Here is a 20807-nt window from a genome sequence, read left to right on the forward strand (position 1 = left end):
AGATGACACTTTAATTTTGCAATCTTCTGTTTCATTTGTGTTCCAATGAGCGGGTAGATAAATAATTACATATACACAAGTGAGTGAGTCAGTAAATAAACAAATAAACAAATGAGTAATAACGCGAAGTAAGTGAGTAAATCAGTAAGTACTTTGCCCAAATTTGTATTTTAGTGTAGACATACTGGTACGGAAAAGTGATATTTCATCCTAAACAGCAGTGATCCATCGATTAAAACTGAAATCGTGAAACTAATAAGAAAAGACGTCATTAAAAGGGCTTTAAGGAATCCGATGTTACTATTAAGAAAATGAATGAAATGTCCTCTTTAGATCTCGCATGTGATTTCTGTCGTTCGTATTTCAACGCATGAGGAGACATTTATGATTATTTCCAGTTATCAATTATTTTGACCGGTCAAAAGGGTCCTTTCTTTGAAGCACGCAAGCACGCACACAACGTCATTTACACTACTGGAGTCACGTAAGCAGAAGATGATCACGAACTCGGTGTACGTCACAATGGTCGTCTACTGGTCGTCCCTAGGGGCGGCGCATCCCCAGTATCCGGTCATGCGCAGACATATCCACACAGGAATATGTACTTAACATTTCGCGGCTCGTGCACGAATCAGGCAGCGCTCCGGCGTCGACCGCACGACGCGACATCTCGCTCTTGTGGCGCACACGGGAATCAAAGCTTATTCTTTTGCGCACGGTAATCACTCCACCCTCTCTATTGCGATCGTCGTCGACGGGCGAAACTGTTCGCACAGCCTCGTCTTTCCTTCGTAGCATGAGCACAGAAGCGATGATGGAGAAAGAATCGACGGAACTTATCGATGTCGTGAAGGCGGGATACCTCCATCGCTGCACAATGAAGGCGATCACGGTAGGAACATAAGTGTGATAATATTTTACACACGCTACCATTTAATGCTCCACTTCTGTTATATGACCAGCCAAATTTCCCACTAACGTCTTTCTTGCTCTCGTACCAGATAGTGCATATCTTTCTACGTTTTGATTTTTTGCTCGAGTGTAATTATAATGATATATGAAGGCGCGACGGAAATACAGATGATCTTCGTCGTATTTGAACGACGATTTGCAAAAAAAGGAAACCAAATGGAGTTTTAAAAAAAATAATCATTATCAAAAGCTGTTCATACACATACAAAGAAATTAACGTAGTATGTTAACATGGAAAACAAATGCACAACATAATACTTGCTCGGAGTTTTGAAATTTGATCTCTGTTTTGCATGGAGGTGGCTACCTGCATGTGTTATGCAAAACGTATCAGTCGGTATCGTCAAATTCCTGTTGTATATATTTTCGCAGAGACTACTCTCTTCTTTAACGTTTGTGAAGGTGCACTGAATACAACCCCTGCCTTTGTTGGAAGGATATTAGAAACATATCTATTGAAAGCTCAACTCTGGTATATAGACTGCGCGAGCAGAAATGGATTGATTTCAAATCGATACGATGGCATTTTGTTGTACGGCAGTGATCGAATGCATTATCTGTAGTGCAATAACACATGTTCTAAGCGCCGAAGGATACTTCCAAAGCAAGTCTCTGGTTGGTTTTTTTCCATTCTCCGTTAAAGAATGAAAGTTTTAAATCAAAATTCAGGGCGTTTTTAGAATTTCGGTTAGTTATAAGTTGACCCCGGGCGATATTTCTCTCGGTTTTACTTTCACTGCTTACGGGGAGATGTCGGATTACTTTTAGCGTGATATTCGAATCCGTTCAAAAGCTACAATGTTAGGTTGCTATATGCATTGAAATGGTAGGCGTATATTCAGTGATATTTGTTCAACAAGCAAACAAACAAACAAGCAAACCAAACAGGCGAATCTGTTCACCGCATGGTTTTCGTCGGATCAGAGAATCTTGACAAGTCATGCTTGTCCCCAGACAGTGACAACGACATGCAACGTTGCTTGGAAAATCAAATTCACATTTTAGAAGGTGAGTTGAGCAATCACAATTTCTGGTAGCGTCTTTGAAATGACGCGAACCTTGCGTTTTGCCTTTGGAGTATCGAACTTTGACCGATCAGAACAAACGATTGAGCGTCAATGATTGTTGAAATCACCGCGCATTGAGAACATATTTTTATAGACTTCAGGGAAAAATACCCTCGTTAATGCTGACGAACAAGACGGAACACGTACGGGTTTGGTACCAGCTCGAGTTTATAGCTTGGGGGGGGGGGGGTCGCTGTCCTTGCAAACCTATTAAATCTTTCGCCCGCTAGTATGGGACAATGTCGCTGATTTCAGCTTACATTTTGTCAAAGCTTGATTGTTTGATTAGTCAGCTAACTTGATAATAGTATTGAATTATACCGTGCTGTAAGATTAATCAAGAAAAGAAAAAGAAGAGTGGCAGATAGGAGAGGCAGGTCTTGTATCTATCTACAGTATTTGGAGAATCTTCGGTTGTCTTTAATATTTCAATTTTCAGTGCACGCTATAGAGGAAAGTTATATCTTACGTTTGTCTCATGTAGGGGTCTTCATTATTTGAGGTCATTACTGGTTTTAGGAACGAATATGAAAACTCCAGCAGCAAGTTATGCAAATGCTGTTTAACTTTAAATCGCAATGTTAACAATGTGAAGATCTCGTCTATTAACACGGACTGAAGTCGTGTTCACAAGGGGGGGGGGGACTGCACTAAACTTTCCTGTCAACTGGTATAACTCGACCTCCTTTTACAAAGTAGGAAAAATGAATCAATAATAGTTGGAACAAAAAAAATGCATCAACACTTCGCTGGTTGTTGGTTAAATTTCTGTTTCCCCTATTATATGTGGCTACCGGATAGAATCGAGATTCGCCGAGAGGTTTCAGTGCATTGACTAATTTCACAAAAAAGTCGTGTCAATCCGATACTACCTGACTATTCTAACCAGTACAACGAAAATATTTTGAAATATACCATTTAGTCACAATATTGGTGCTCTTGTCGCTGAAGCCATGGAATATAAACCTTACGCGAAAACAGTTCATCCCCTCGTGATAAATGTATGCGCGACTATCGTCTGCTATGTGCAAAGGTAAATTTCATTTTCGTTGTAACGTACCGAGCGGGGCACTTACCAACACTCGCTATTACAACGAGCTATTTTAAATCTGATAGTTAAAATGATCTCTAGGTAAGTGTGCACAAACCCAGCTGTGTCGCTTCACACATTTTACTCGCATTGCCAAATCTACATATCGAGCATGCACCATAGCGCTTATGTGTGCGACTTAGTGTTGTATCAGACTTCTCATTTAAGGCAGAATGCGCCTCGGGGACAGATATTTGAACTCTCAAACCTTTTCCAATTCTTTTCTGATCTACCACTTGTGGGGGTTCATTTTGAAGCCCTTTGAGTAAGAAAAAACTTTCACAGTCTAAGTTTTTGAAAATCAAAAATTTTATTTTTCTCCATAGAGTTATCACAGGAATGACTACCATTTTGAATTTCATATATCAGTAAATCTTGGGTATTTTGTTTCTCTTGTACCAAAATTTGCACTGTGACCCTCGATTTTAATTCTTGATGTTGAAATTGAATGATTGAAAGTTCTTTGTAGAAAATTGAGCAAAAGTTTAAGTCTTTCACTTTTGAGGTGCATACTACCTTAAATGAATTCGGTTCCAATATCTGTAATAAAAAATTACTGATTTAAATCTGTGTAGCCGCACAAACACAACTGAACCGCCAAAAATGTTTAACCATATGAAGTTTTGTAAGCGGAAGACCTCCGCTCTTCTGTCTAAATATAGATGCTACAGTAACTGATGTTCTGTCAGTCTACATGACTGACACGCCTCTTTTACCTTATATGGATATATGCAAATTTACGGAGAGCGAGTAACTTACCATACACGGAGGTATGGAAATTTGCGGTGACCGAGTAACTTACCGTATAAGGATGTATTCAAATTTGCGGTGACCGAGTAACTGTACTTTTGAGATGTACAACAAAAGAGACTAAAGGGAACAATATTACTTCAGTTAAAGTTTATTGTGACATACATTTTGCAATAAATTTCTGTAGGGCCTATATGTCCTATCTGTAAGCGTTGTTGACAGTGTTTTGTAACAAAGCGTTCCGACATGTTTCAGAATACCGAACAATGGCTGCTGATATAATGCAATATAGGCAAAAATGATTTGTCCCCTTGAAGGACCAGAAGCGCTAACTTTTGACGACTTTTTCCCTCAGTTTTTGATTTTCAATGTAAACTGTAGTTTCTTGTTCTACCCACCAAAGCATGCTGAGACACATATTATTCCGCTTTGACAACTAAGCCGCTCTGTAAGCCACGTTCACTCCGGTTCAGACTGGAAATCAAATGTAAACGAAAACACTGAGTGCGCGATGCGTTTTACACGAACGAACGCTTTGTTGAAAATATTTGGTGTTTCAACATGCTTTTGTCACCGGAACAAGCACTAGCAATTGATATGCGAAACAAAACTAGGGCAAACATCATCAAAAGTCACGGCCACATGGCACTCCAAAAGCATTACAGTATGGGTATAGACAAACAAAACCTTCTGCCATACCATTGTTTTGGTTACACGCGTTTCTTTCAAGAAACAAATATACTGAATGCTGCGGCTAAGGTCAAAATTTTGTCAGGGGCGACTAACCGAAGCGCTGAGGTTGGTGAATCTAGAGGGAGTATTTTTTGCGTTTCAGAACATCCTGGTTTTCAGTGATATTCAAAAGCCTCTCAATAATGAATGACGACTGGTGTGCAGAAATCACGTCTTCGTTTCAGACAATCTATGTGTATCGTCACTGTGGCCTCTGGTATGACGAAAGCAAATTCGGCAGTCGTCCTGAAATGAACATAATTCGTGATGTTTGTCGTGGAAGAGAATCATCCTGGGTTTAATTATCTCGACAATTTGAAGTTCACTTTAAAGCAAAATTGGCTCACACTGTTTTGTTGTGCGTCATTTGCTTGACAGGTCAATTTGTTGGATACACGTATATCTAGGTGTCGGTCGTTGAACTCCATTCCCAAGTGGGGTTGCGGCTCTTTGGACTTCATATGAACGTGCTCCGACGCAAATGGCGATGACCTCGAGAGAATGTTTTGCGCTTTCTCCTACAAGGGAACGGGGAAATAAGCAAAAGAACAGTTACTGCGTATATATATGTAAGAGAGAGAGAGAGAGAGAGAGAGAGAGAGAGAGAGAGAGAGAGAGAGAGAGAGAGAGAGAGAGAACAACACACTATGCCGCCAGATGGAGATAGCTAAATATGCCAAGAACCATCATTCAAAGACATTCCGTTCTAATTCTTATCGGATAACTGTGTTGAGTTTTATCCATTGACTTACACTTTGACTGCCCTTACCATATATCCAGACAGGTACGTTCTTTAGACCATTGCAAATTATGGGCACTAAGTCTCAACAAAGAACATGCGTTCCCCATATCCATAGATTTTCGTATTTTAAAGCGCAGTGGTCGTCGCGCTGCGCGTGCGCGATTTTTTTGTTGATAAACATAAATGTTTGTAAACATAAGTCATCTCAACTTCAATCGGAGTGAGATGGGAGCCGTCCCTCACTTTGTTAACGCCTTTGTAAGACTCAACATCATGCAATGGTAAAATGTTGAGATCGAAAACGAACTTCAGTGGTGTATTTCTACCTATAAACTCATGTAAAGGCTACGAACATTGAGACACTACATTCGGCACCCAGTCACGGTGAACAAATGGGTTTGATCGCGCGCGCGCGGTCACGCTGGTTGTACACATTGCTATGTACCGCACAGTAAAAATACATCACTAAAATGATCAACATTGTATATATATATATATATGTAGACCAGCAACAAGCACAATGCCTAACACAAAAATTACACTCAAGACCATGATCGGCAAGCCAGAGCAGGACACGGGAGATGCTGTTGCTTCGATAGGGGAGAAGGTCACCGCGTTGACCTACACGGATATAAGAGAATCCGGTCCCACAAGTGCACAACGTACCGGACCGCGACGACTTGGCCCACGAGCCACTGTTGATCACCATTTCTTACTTCTTCTAGTAATACGTGGCAAGAAATAATCAAATGACAGGACACAATAGACAAAACGAGCGGGTTTTCGCGGCATTTGGCAGGAAAATTGCACGGCTACACATAGGGACGCATTGAGAGCCTGTGCTCGGTCATGGCAGTGATCCAACGGCTAGCTAGCACAGGCGTGATGTTTTCTGGGTATTTTCTATAAGTGTAGTTATGCTACGTTCCGACGTTCTCTTCCGTAGCCTAATTAGTGATTAGGCTACGGAAGAGAACGTCGGAACGTAGCATAAACTACACTTACAGAAACTACCCGAAAACATCACACCTGTGCCAGCTAGTGTAGGCCTACCGCTGCTACGCAAACTTCGTTGTTGTACCCCCTGATTGCCGGGTAGGTCTGAATCCTCTTTCAAATGAGCTAACCCCAACATAACAAGAAAACCTATGAAAGGTCCTTCGCTTGACTTGATACCTGTACTCGGAATTCTCGTTTGCACCCCAACGGGGTAAACTTCGTAGTGGAGTTGGATTCTCCACAGCCGAGTGTAGCGCGCCATATACCCGGTTCTCTTGACGCCGACGTTCATGCAGACCACGGAACAGATGCTTCTTGCTGCAGCGGGCATTGCTCTGCGAGCTGTAGATTTCTGTAGCTTGCGTTTTATGTGAATTGTACTCCTGTTGGGCCTCTTGAAATGAAATTTCTCGTCCTTGCTAGCGATGTCGTAGACCAGAGCCCGATCATTGATAGTCTGTTGGCATATACACGCGTACGGATAAGTGTTTAGCTCCATGGCTCGAGCGAGCCCCATTCAACTGATTCAAGAAAATCATGATCAAATGTGATCTCAATTTATCGTGTAATTACTGTTCAATATTCAGCAGATATTTAACTTGGATTAATTGACCTTTTATTGCATGTTAGATTTGGTAAGTTGGTATGCTTGTGACAGATCAGCCGCCATTTTAACAAGCGGCGATATCGCAAACATAATTAATAATCAACCCGTAACCTCATGCGGCATTCTCAGATATGTTTTCAACAAGGGGGCACCCCCTCAGGAGCATGCGCAGCGCGACGACCACTGCGCTTTAAAAGAGAGAAGACAAATGAAGCAACTTTATCAAATCATATTTTCGTGAAATTGTAAAGTTGTTCAGTATCAGTGAAATGATCAGTCCGCGACTTGGATTGTGCTATCTACGATCCTTGCAATGTCGGGATCATTTTTAGCACGCGCTTATTTCAGTTCACAAAGACGCATTTATTCGCATTCAGACCAAAATCAGTATTTACTTCTTGTGTGTACACTCAACAATTTTGTGTTGTAAAGTGTATCAGCGTTTCCGATACAGCTAGCTACACGCGCACACGCGATTGCCCAAGTTAGGCATCACGTGACCTTCCAGTTCTACAAGAGCAGTTGTATGGCTCGGCTAGAATTCTAATCGATTGGTTGCCAGCCAGGTGATCCCACTCATTGAACAGCGGTCTAGTGGCGACCATGTTCGATGAAGTTCAAAACCATCATGCCATAAATATCGTATTTCAAATCCAGCTTGTGTTTGTCTACATTCTGTCGAATACAGGTTCATCATATTGACCGTTTTTATACAATCGTTAGACAAAAATAACCAGCCGAAAGAAGTTACGGGACGACAGAGAGCACATAATTATTAACCCTTTGAGTGCTGTAATTTTTCCCACCAAAAATTTCAGTGCAATATTTTACCAAATTTGATGAGTTTTTCTGTATTTTTTGGATAGTATTGGACCAATAAATGGACAGAATGTTTCATTAGCTGCAGTTTTTGACCAATTTATTTTGGAAAAACGTGAAAACAATTGTCTAGATCTGAACAAAATGTTGGCGTTGTACCTTATTCTATAAAGACAAGAAAAGGCGACTTTGGCACTTACAGGGTTAAACATTTTATGGCATATTACAACATGAATATTCTGGAATATTCTGATTATAATTGCTCCCAAGGAAAACACTGATTTGGAATAAACTGGAACAAAACTATGCAGCGTGAAAAACGTCAAACACCTTCTGGTTTTTGCGAAAACACACAAGTATGAAAAGTGGAATTCTCGAAAATGGCTCATGCTTTGTCTTCGCCGATTCCTCGAGGGCAAAGCAATGTACATATCCTGGTTGACCACCGCATACCTAAGATCCATGCAGGTGATGCTCTATAATGATGATTTTCTGTCAAGCTATCAGAGTAACATTGGGTACGTTATACTACCCGGATTTGGCTGCTTTGACATTCTCGAAAACATCATTTGGATTGATTCTTCCAAGAATCATTTATCTAAAGTCGGCTGTACTATAGTGAAGATTCAGATCGATACTAACGCGGCTCTTTAAAGGATTTAGAATTAGGCCTACTAGAGATTTCTGGCTCAAATATTTACACGGATTTCAAAGATAGCGGTGTTTCAATAGATCCTTCAAACTCTCAAAGATACATAGCTCTCGTATGTACTTCAACATTCTCTATTTATCATGAGTGCTTTCATTTTGAAGTGTTTGCAGCCGTCGATGGTTTAAACTTTTCTTACTCAAAGTATTCACGAAGCGGGCGAGCGGCATGTTGCTTGCTCGGCAGGCTAATTCACAAAATGCGTCGGTTCCTTAAGGTAGTATGCGCCTAGAAAGTGAAAGACTTAAACTTTTTCTCAAACTTTCCTGAATGAAACTTTCAACCATTCTCTTACCAAATCAACAATAAAAATTGGGGGTAACCGTGCAAAGTTTGGAACTATCGGATCAAATTACCCACTGGCAGACGTTTGCACGGTTACCCCAATTTTTATTGTTGATTTGGTAAGAGAATGGTTGAAAGTTTCAAACTTTCCTGAATGAAACTTTCAACCATTCTCTTACCAAATCAACAATAAAAATTGGGGGTAACCGTGCAAAGTTTGGAACTATCGGATCAAATTACCCACTGGCAGACGTTTGCGATATTTGAAATTCAAAATGGCCGCCATTCCTGTGTTAACTATATGGAAGAAAAATTAAAGTTTGGATTTTTGAAAAACTAAGACGGTGAAAGGTTTTCTTTGTCCAAGCGCTTTAAAATGAGCCCCCACAAGTGGTAGATCAGAAAAGAAATGTAGAAATTTGAGAGTCCCACTATCTGTCCCCAAGGCGCATTCTACCTTAAATTGGCCAAACGAACGTTTCCGTCCGCAAAATGAGGTATCGTCACCTACATGTGTTGGTGAAAAAGTTGTTGACAAAGGCTCTTCGCTATTTTCCTCGTTTATGAAAAGTTCACCGCCGGCATTTTGATTCAGCTATTCTCAAAGAAAAAGTAATGCTGATATGATTCTGGCCAAGGATGACATCTTTCACAGAGTCGTGGTATTCATGAGTTCAAAGCTCCGAGTAAGGCACAGTGTGCGATAATGTGCTTGCTCATTTAATATTTCAGATTAAAGAAGAAGTATTTTCCGTCCCATTTATTCAGATCTTCGCGCAGCCAGTATTAAAAAGCATTGTTATGGCTTTCTTATAACATCTGAATGGTGTGAAAAATCACTTGAAAAGACATGGAATAGGGACCATGTTCAACCCTTTTTTGCTCATTTTCGTAAACGGAAAATCGAGTGGAAGGACCAGTTCCGCGGACGAAAATTAATAATATAAGATCCCGAAAAAAAATAGACATTGAACTAAAATTGTTCTGCAAAGGCAGACGGAAAATATGTTTCATGTCGTAAATAGTACGATTGTGAGAATACCTTTATTTGTGAATCGTGTGCATAGAGGAAAGTGTGTTCACTCATTTCTCAATAGCTTACATGATTTTATCAAAATAACCTTTACTGTTTGCATGTCCCGATCAGATCATTTGTTATATGTATGTTGTCATTGTCATTGCCACTGCGGTTTATGCCTACAAGACGAAGTAGTTTGGCTCCTCTACTGATCTATATGTTATTGTAATGGTTCACCATGCGTTTTAATTAAAGGGAGGGGGTCGTCGGAACTGCGCCTGTGCGACTTTCTTGGTTACATCGGAGTACAATGTATTTCATGCACGGTATCTAGGTGCATCACATCAACATAGCTGGAGCATTTTAAGTTTACGATGTACATTACGAAATACATGTTTAACTTTGATCAATCGCAAATTTACGTTGGATACAGTCGTATTGGTCCAATACGACCTTTGACCGCAGTTTCGACGACCCACCCTAAGAGCGTCTGCATGCACATTTAATTTTATTTGAACCTATGTAGGTATTAAGATTTTTCACCTTGTTCATATTTTCTTTATATTTATATTTCCTTCCAGAAAGTATGGAAAAAACAGTGGTTCATTCTTTCGAACGCTGATAAAGGTGAGCAGTCATTGCATGGATTGTCATTCTGATTAGATTGGGTATGCTGGGGGAGGGGGGGGGGGGCTAAGACCCACCAATCTGAGTAGGTGTCATGGAAATGGACCCTCGCTCGACCACCAGAACGTCTGTCGTTCGACCCTCTGGACACCAACTTCCATTACAACTCGAAACCTTTGCTGTTTTCTCCTAGTAACATCAGAAAGAGTTTATGTCAAATTCTCTATGCCAGTTTTACCCACTACCTTCTGATTAGCTTTGCATTTTGTAAGTAGGTCCATTAATTTGGTCCCCTATGTATTAATTACGCTTACTTTCAATGGCCTTATCATGCGTCATCAATGATTTCTGGGTACTGCCAAGGACTGCAAAATACAATTTGTCACGATTTTGATACATTTGGCGTAGGGTTATTAGTTATATCTCTCTGTTATTCGTCAGGTCTGATCTTAATTATCTTTCCTATAGTTTTTGTGCCACTTATTTGTTTTCGGTGTACATGAGAGTGATTTGCTGTACTTTAAATATCAAATCCGGCTTTTAAAAAACGAGGCAATGGGATTTGGACCTGCGAATTCGTATTTCTTCAACTGCAAACTAGTGAGTTAGTAGGGTTGTAATTTTTAAATGAATAATTCCGTTTCATTTTCTTGTCTTTTTTTTCAAAACATTACTTTTAACACGATTGGAACTAATTTGGGATAATGTGATTTTCATATTTTCAAATTACAACCGTTGCCAAGCTACAACACTTTCTTTCCTTTTGTTGTCAAAAAGATCCTTTGGAGAAACTGAACACTGCAAAGTGGTCACATTGATCTCATCAAAGTTTTAAATGTTCGTTGTGACCATTGAACTGTTAAATTTTGTGTGTCCGTCTAAAGCCAATTCACACCGTCTTGTTTATCCGCCAATCATTTTTGTACCGCGACAGAATTATAGTATTTAAATTGACCTCAACAGTAGTCGTTTTTCGGTATCATAGTAGATTTCAGTGGCTAGAACAGTTGCATTTGTTTATATTTACGATGATTGGAACTAATTTGGGATAATTCGATTTGCACAATTTCTCAAAAATTCAGAAATTTGTTTAATATTATACCATATTTTGCTCACCATCTTAAAAATTTTATTCACAATTCTTGATGTTGTGCAAACGTTACGAGTAAAACCTTGTTTTGAACAATATTGATATTTGAATAAATATATATTAAGTCGTGATCTATATTTGCTTGGTCATCAAGCCTCAAATCGTGATATATATATATATATATATATATATATATATATATATATATATATATATATATATATATATATATAGATCGATGTCGTTTTGACGTTTTATTCCATCATATTTTACAATTTAAGCTGTAGAAATTTGGATTTCTTTACACCCTTTTGAAATTACTCCCATCTAATTATCCCAATTTAATTCCAATCGTGTTAATAACGAAAGAAGATGTTTACAAATCTGGAAAGCAGGCGAGGAGTGAATGCGTTGAAGTGATGTCTACGCCTTAAGCAAAGGTCGTACACCCCACTTTTACCTTTTGCTTGGCCTTCACCTGAAACAGCGACCCCGTCCTGCATACATCTCATGTTCGATGTTTGAGTGCTTTGTTCAGATGTACAAAACTTAGAAGAAAAAACGTACTCTAAAGATCTCCCGAATATGTTTCGGGTACTATCTATAAGAACCTAAAGTGGTGGATCCGACGAGTAAGAGTGGGGATGGGCTTCGACGGTGGAAAAAGTACTATGCAAAATGCATTGTGTGCACATATCAATCAATCAGTCAATCCATATGTCAATCAATCAATCAATCAACCAATCAATCAATACGGTATACGCAAATCAGTTTAACACATATGTATTGTACATATAGAATATAGTATACAATATGTAATATAAGGTACATATATATGTATATATGTATATATATGCATGTACTAATGATGTATATATAAAATATATATAGATATTGTACATATAGAATATAGTATACAATATGTAATATAAGGTACATATATATATGTATATATAATATATGCATGTACTAATGATGTATACACACACACACACACACACACACACACACACACACACACACACACACACACACACACACACACACACACACACACACACATATATATATATATATATATATATATATATATATATATATATATATATATATATATATATATATATATATACATACATACACTCACACCTTATACCTCAGCTAATTTCCAACGGGAGACAGAAGACTAGAGAAGGTCACAAGTACAGCTTTCGGCAGAAGACTATACTTACTTTCCAATTCTATCGAACACAAATCGATTTGCAGCAATTGCAGACTTCCTTCTTCCCTGCGTCACAAAATATCGATATTTATATACCAAGACAGAAATGTTCGTCCTAGCGGAAGTCTAGTGACATGTCCTTGTCCAATAAATCGTTTGCTGTGTTTGATGTAACTTAATACATTTTTTTTCCTTTGCTATCCCATCTAATAGGCGGAAAGGTTTTGACCGTCTACGCAGGCGTAACAAGGAGGAGCGTTCAGGCAAAGATATCACTCGAAAATTTCATATCAGTCCGCGTGGATCCACACTCGAAGAAGAAGAGCACCTTCGTGATTTTGACCAAGAATAGTAAGGTGTACCTCAAGGCCTCGAACGAGGATGAAATGCACGAGTGGATAGCAAAGCTGTACGAGGTTGTTGAAACGGGTGGGTATTCTCAGAGAGTCGATTAAATCCTAGGCTTTTGAAGACATAGGTGAACAACTCCCATGCACACGCTCACTATGTGCGCATGCGGTATTTGTTCTCAGGTGCTCGGGTGTTGCATTGGGATTCCGCTCTGAATAAGAAAATTTCTCGGGGTGGAGGGACAAACTAGAGGGTCAAGAAGTTCCCACAAAACGTTTGTTTACAGGCAACCAAAAATGAAAATAAAAGCTTGAAAATGAAAATGAAAGTCAAATCATGTAATAAAATCTGTACTACGCACATGGCATTATACACCTATTATTTTTTCATAATAATTTCTATCGCTGATATTTAATTATTTGCGCGAGCACGGAGCAACATACAGCATCGACTGAACTAGGACAGCCGCTCATTCGACACTACAGTCTTGCCAGTCGGTTTTAGCTCTTTACACTGGTTGCCGATCACGCGTTGTTAAGAAACGTATATATATTGTCATTTTTTCTATCTCTCAACCAGATGAATCATTTCATGTCAGTGTGCCAAAACAGCAAAACTTGAAAGCCTGCGAAGCCGTGATCCAGTTTAAGGAGGAAAACCTTTTGTTGACATGCCCACGAACCAACGATATCATCAGTTCCTTCGAGTTGACAAAAATCGTCGTCTTCGGTAACATCATTACGTCAGAACAGGTAAGACGAGATACTACCACCGCGGGCGCCATCTTTGAACGCTTGATTAGATTGGCTCAGAACAGCGATATATGATACTCGACTGTATTCAGAGTTATTTTTATCACACATCGATTGCCGTTAGTGACATTTACTAATTCAACCGTGAGTCCTTTTACCTGACTAGTGAAATAATCAAATAACCTGATTTCATATCCCTAGTTCTGTTACATGTAAATCCTTGATTGGTCATCTCGCCTGTGGCGATTCCTGACGGATGGCCCTCTGTGCCACCTGTGGTGCCCGCGGGGTCAAGAGGTCAAAGATTCAAAGCGCATTCCAAGATAATCATCAAATGTAAAGTGGGGAACAAAAATGCAAATATACTTCCTAAATAAATAACTTTAATTAACATATAAAAATCATACCATTCGCGCTTAATGATGCGAAAATGTGAACAGTTTTAACTTACGTCTTTGGAGCACCTGGTTTTTGTGACGTTGCTTTTATATTTTTCTGTCAGTTGCATCTTCTTGTTGACGTCGGACTGAGGTTGGCAATTTGTTTCCTTACTACAGACATATTAGACGGAAAATTTCACCCCAACCGATTTCATACGAACAAGTAATAAGCTCCAATTTTCTCGAATAAAGAGTGTAAAAAATAATCATTCCCATATCATTTCCCCCAGATATTCTGGTTCGAGACTTGCAACCGTTGCTGTCGCAGAGGGCGCACCATACCGGGGATATTTACTTTCACGAAGATGTGCTTGGTGTCTGATCGAATCGATAGAGTCTTGGAAACGATGAAAAATTTACTGGAGCAGAACCATTCCATCTTTGTCCGGGTCGACACGAGTCACAGGTTCGTATTTCGATTGGAATCATTAGTGTATTATTGAATACACTTTCTTGTATTTCAAAACCTTAAGCACAGTCGTTTGGTGGGCTATTCAGCTCTGGGACTATTCCCGCTTATGTACACTCGTCTATAGGGCGAATAGTCCCAGAGCTGAATAGCCCACGAGGGACTGTGCCTTAAGGTAATATGCGCCTCGAAAGTGAAAGACTTAAACTGGCTTTCTTCAGTGAAACTTTCGCCCATTGTTTTAGCAATGCAAGAATAAAAGTCAGGGGTCACCGTGCAAAATTTGGTACTAGAGAGACAAATTACCTAAGATTTCCCGATATTTGAAATTCAAAATGGCCGCCATCCCTGTGTTAACTCTATGCGGAAAAATAAAATTTTCGGTTTTCGAAAAACTAAGACGATGAAAACTTTTCCTTCATCAAAAAAAGAGCTTTGAAATGAACCCCCACAAGTGGTAGATCAGAAGAGAATTGATAAAATTTGACAGGCAGCATAGGCTAGACTGAAGAGCTGAATGACCCCGTGATCAATACGGGGTCAAGTTGCTTGGCAAAGCTATTGGAGGGTCCCTAAGGAAACCTGATTGTTTTAATGAGGACAGTGGGGACCGGTGTTCAACAGGTAAGTCGATGCATATGTTCTCAATGGAAACAAGACAGGTTCTTTGCATCCCCACCAATAATCAATAATCAAGGCAGAAATTAATATCAGTGGAAATTAATATCAGACAACGTTTCGTATTAATCATCAACAACTTTTGGAGTCGTCAAATTAATAGGGTTATTGACAAAGTACGTAGCTAGAGGCCCTCCGAAAACCGTCGTAGAACGTCGAAGGGTTTTGTGTCCATCGGTCATCAACCTGCCATGATCGGATGAGAGTTATGAGAGCCCATTTAGGCAGACGCAGTCAATTTTTGGATCGCAACTTAAAACATGATTATTCGGGCCGCGGTGAATGTCGGCCAAATACTCAGAGGAGTACTTTTTGTATGCGCCATGGATTTTAAATATTACGCTTAAAGTATTGTTTCTACCAACACTGTTCCTTCGTCATTCTTAATTCTCGAAATCACATTAGTTCCGGTAAATTGTTGCATCTGTTCTGTAATAGTACAAAGCATACCCTTCATTAAAATGTTTGTATCGCTGGTCAGCATGCGTTAATTGATTTATTATCTGCCCTAGACTTACCTTTGCTTCAAGCTTATCAAATCAAGTATCACGTGGTCTGTGGTCAGCATTCGCGTGGTTTTGTCAAAGTGATGACCAGTGCGTCTCTCTTACTTAACTTAAAGATAGAATGCGCCACGGGGCCAGATTTCCGACTCTGGAACTTTAACAATACTTTTTTTAGTCTACCGCTTGTTGGGGTTAATTTTGAAGCTCGTTGAGTAAAGTTTTCACTGTCTTGTTATTTTAAAGATTGAAAATTGTATTTTTCCCATGGAGTTAATAAGGGATGGCGGCCATTTTGAATTTCAAACATCGATGAATGTTAGGTTTTTCGTTTCTCTAGTTCCAAACCCGGTTGTTTTTGTTGATTTAGTAAGACAATGATTGAAAGATTCATTGAGGAAAGTTTGAGCAAAAGTTTAAGTCTTTCACTTTTGAGGCGCATACTACCTTAAGCTAATTTCTTTCAGATTTTAAAGTTGATTTGTCTATTGTCAACTGTCACTCTCCCACGTCTTTTATCTACAGGCTGGGTGACACCTACTTCCCAACTCACAACTGCGGCGTAAAGTGCTTAGCATCCAGAAGTCAAGTCAGTATCATAGCGCCCTCTATCAGTCAGTGCATCCTCAGCGCGGAGAGAGGAGGGAGGGACAGTCGAAAAAGTTCAATGAACAGTTTCGCGGACACCCCGCACCGGTTAGATACTTTGAAAGTTTCGCCAGTTCTGGCGACGCGACGTCGGTCGCGGACTGACAGCGATATTGTCATGGAGCAGGGTCAGCTAAGGGTTAAAGCACCCGATACTTCTCCTAACTATCTAAAAAGATACAGCGGGTTTCGGGTACGAAAGATGTCGGAGCCAGCCATCCACCTCACCAACATGGATCCTCGGAAGTCACCCCGCGTGCCAAGTCAGCGTCAGCTGCCTCCCAATTTTCTATTGAAGCCTGCTGTCGTCGGGAAATCTCGGATCATTGAGCGTACGAGCACTTCGTCAGCGCCGCCACTTCCGCCGAGGAACGAAGCGAGCAAACTCGAAGCTAGCGAGATACTCAGAGCGGGCAGCAGCGAAACCGCTGTCACGGAAAGGGGGTTGGCGGAAAAAGACTACTTCAAATCCCAAGACGGACAGATCAAAGATCGCGACTTTGGAAACTTCGAGGGCTACGAGTCCGATGCCTACTACATCGACGAAGCTTCCGTGAAAGGACCAACGGTGAATGTCGCCAAGCCGCTGGAGAGGAAGATCTCTTCAGTCGCTCAACCGAGCGAGAACCAACGAAGAACGTCCCAGTCATCGGCCTGCCTACAAACAAATGGGCGCAAAATTTCGACAACGAATCCTCCGACTGACCGGCGATTGTCCCAGGTATCTAAGCAGCAAAACGGGAGGAAAGTTTCCACGAGCAAGCAACCGAACGGTGCTCTTCCGCTGGACAGCTGTAAGGCTCGGCGCCCCGGGAAAAGTCACAGCTCCAGCTACATTAACCAACTTGCCGTTAACTTAAAATGAAATCACGTGAAGACGTTAGGTCGATTAGTGACTCCATTATCGGCACAGTCAACATAAAACGGAAACGGGAGTGTAGCAACGGCAGCTAGCACCATCGGTGGCTGTGGCGACGGCAGCCGCAACAACAAATCAACGGACAAAACGAAGAATTTACATGGGAAAGCGAAAAGTCGCAATCGAAATTGCAATATTTTATCAGTCGTTTTATTGTGTCCTCGTATCTTCCCATAGCCTTGAAATTTACAATGACACATTCACTCCATGTCTTTTGTCTTCACCAAGTTCAGTACTGTCCAACGTTCATTATAATTGCAGTTTCTTTCACACAGTCAAGTTTTGTCTGTCTGTTATGTTAATAGTATAGTACTGGGCAAGTTTTGTAGTTTTTGCAATGACTTAAGCGGTCATTTCGCCCGTATTTTGCTGTACAGTCATTATAGCCAGTAATCCAATAGAAAATATGAACAAAAGTGAGTGTTTCACTTGTTTTCCATGACACAGCCCAGCATCTTCATTTCAACACTGAGTTGGCATTTGTGCGTGGCAAAAGTTCGACGACCCAGGTCAACTAGTTTCAAAGGCCGTAACAGCGTACATGGAATACAAATATCAACGAGACATTATATTATGACAGTACAAAATGATTTATTCAAATAACTCACATAAATATCAGAATAGTTCGGAGAAATCGAGGTTTATAACCTTTTCTATGAAAAAAAAAAACGTGTTCGATAGAACTTTTCAGTTGGTATGGTTATTCGGCATGAAACCTTTGAAACTTTTTCACAAATTATAGCTATACTCCAGAAAGTTTTTTGTTTTATATTCGCCCAAGAGGCAGTGGAAAGAATAATCTTCAAAATCCTATCTAGACGAGCTACTTATAATAAGAACTACTTTCAGCGTTCGCTATGAAGTACAATGGGTTCTTCGTATTTTTTAATAACCGTTTTTCTCCGTTCTCTGTCTATTTACTTAGTTCTTTGTCAAAATATTATACAGCGCAGTATGGTTGATATTTTTACTTATTTCCTTCATACTGTCGAAATTTTGTCCTGACAGTACTATGCTATGATTAATTTTATTGGTTTTATTATCATTTTATTTTGAATTTCAAATATGTGCCGTTTCTGTATGGTTCCGTGCCTGTGCACATTTTTTGTGGTGACGCGTATTTTAAGCGCTTGAATGTAATATGCGCCTCGAAATTGGAAGACATAAACTCTTGCTCAAATTTTCCGCGAGAAAACATTTCCGACTCCAAGTCTTCATCATATCAAGAATAACAATCAAGAATTATCGTGTAAATTTAGTACTAGAGAATTAAACTACCCAATGTTTACCGACACTCAAGTTGAAATTCAAAACGGCCGCAAACTTGTGTTAACCCCATGGAGAAAAATTAAATTTTTGTCTTCACAAAAATAAGCCGGTGAAATTATTATTTACCCAATGTACTCCAAAATGAGCACCCACAATTGATAGACCAAAAAAGTATTGTAAAAGTTTGAGAGTCCGAATATCTGTCCCGAAGGCACATTCTACCTAGCTGTACACTGGGTAAGATGCTTATTATTTTCACACATGTATGTGTACTGATTCTGTTCATTTGTCACGTTAAAGTAGAACGCGCCTCGGGGACAGATATTTGGACTCTCAAACTTTTGCAATTCTTTTGTGATATGCCACTCGTAGGGGTTCATTTTAAAGCTCCTGGTGTAAGAAAACTTTTAACCGGCTTAGTTTTTCTAAATTCGAAAATTTTATTTTTCTCCATAGAGTTAACATAGGGATGGCGGTCATTTTGAATTTCCAATATCGGTGAATCTTGAGTAATTCGTTTCTCTAGTACTAAAATTTGCACGGTGACTCCCGATATTTATTCTTGATTTTGAAAGAGAGTGGTTGAAAGATTCCTTGAGGAAAGTTTGAGCAAAAGTTTAAGTCTTTCACTTTCGAGGCGCATACTACCTTAAGTATACACGTATGTAAATAAAATACGCAAGTACAGGGTACACTTGGTCCGTAAAGATTTGCGTTGCGTATACTCTTGTTTTGCGTAGATATACGTTACGCATAATAACATATTGATTTGATATGTTCCATATACAAAGATAAACGTCACGTATACGCTAATGTTGTGTTGCATATACGTACATATACGTCAATATACTTAACGTATAACAAGCATTTTGCCTTAACAAGAGTTATATCATGACAAGGCTTGATCTTGCACTGCCCTTGCGTACAGCATCTAACAATACCGTAACCCTGGTTGTGGTAACAGCATATACTCTTTACAGCAGAAGAACTGTGCTTTCATTTCTTGAACTGACCGGAACCAAGACAGATACTGACTTTTAGTGTACCCAGAAAGCACTGCAGCAGATACAGGCGTGTTACTTGGCCAAGTTACTTCGACGTTATGCACTGTATTGCCCCTTCGCTAATTGGACAGCGCATGTTGGTCTGATCAGAAGTGTTGCCAGTCGGTCAAATCTTTGAAGAACAAACTGTGGGCTTACAGAAGACTTTTAGTGCTTGGCGTGTTTTGTTGTGATTTCGAGTTCTCACCTGCGAAATGCCCTTTCTGAGGAAAATATTTATAAGCGAACCGATCATTTATCAACAAAGATGCGAATGTTTATGCTGTTTGTATAATAATCATTGTAAACGTACAATATGTGCGTACTTAGGAAACCCATCGTTAATTCTATTACACTTAAAGGTATACTGTCACCTGTTCTAATGGAAAGAGAAAACTAAACAATCACAGATTTTAAGCGGGTTGCTGGGCATTTTGTATATCAAGGAACGCCCCTTTGACCATATATGGGCATATTTAGATTACAGGTGACTGTATACCTTTAATGGGTCGTAATGATCGGTGTTTTGTGATATTGAAACTTCCACATGAATAAATGTCGTAACAATCTTGCAAAAATGTTTGAGAAGTTCATGTATTATTTCGTCTTGAGTAGGACGAACAATGTTACATTCGCACATTGGTGTTCAGTAGCCACTGTTTCAATGGCTGCAAGTATCATAATACTGTCTATTGTTTACGATAGTATGCGTCTTGAAAGTGAAAGACTAAAACTTTTGCTCAAACTTTCCTTAAAGAAAGTGTCAACCATTCTCTCACTAAATCAAGAATAAAATCAGGGGTCACTGCGCAAAAGTTTGGTACCATAGAAACAAAAGACCTAACATTTATCGCTATTTAAAATTCAAAATGGACGCTATCCTTGTGTAATTCTACAGGGAAAAATAAACTTTTCGATTTTAGAAAAACTAAGACGATAATTATTTTTTATTATCCCAGAGCTTTAAAATAACCCCTACAAGTGGTAGATCAGAAAAGAATTGTAAAAACCTCAGCCCGAATATCTGTCCCCGAAGTTCAAGCTACCTTAATTATCTCCGGGATTC

The 20807-nt window shown here is 39.7% G+C and overlaps 1 protein-coding gene across 1 annotated transcript; it reads left to right on the forward strand.

Annotated features, from left to right (window-relative positions):
* The first annotated feature begins 648 nt into the window (after window positions 1–648).
* On the forward strand, window positions 649–20314 carry LOC139119095 (uncharacterized). Its single transcript, XM_070682731.1, has 7 exons — window positions 649–892; window positions 10372–10417; window positions 12943–13158; window positions 13660–13832; window positions 14503–14678; window positions 16388–18555; window positions 19336–20314. The coding sequence occupies exons 1-6, from the start codon at window positions 797–799 to the stop codon at window positions 17373–17375; spliced, it is 1695 nt and encodes a 564-aa protein (XP_070538832.1). The 5' UTR covers window positions 649–796; the 3' UTR covers window positions 17376–18555; window positions 19336–20314.
* Window positions 20315–20807: the final 493 nt, after the last annotated feature.

Source organism: Ptychodera flava, chromosome 19, assembly GCF_041260155.1.
Source record: "Ptychodera flava strain L36383 chromosome 19, AS_Pfla_20210202, whole genome shotgun sequence".
Lineage (NCBI taxonomy): Eukaryota > Metazoa > Hemichordata > Enteropneusta > Ptychoderidae > Ptychodera > Ptychodera flava.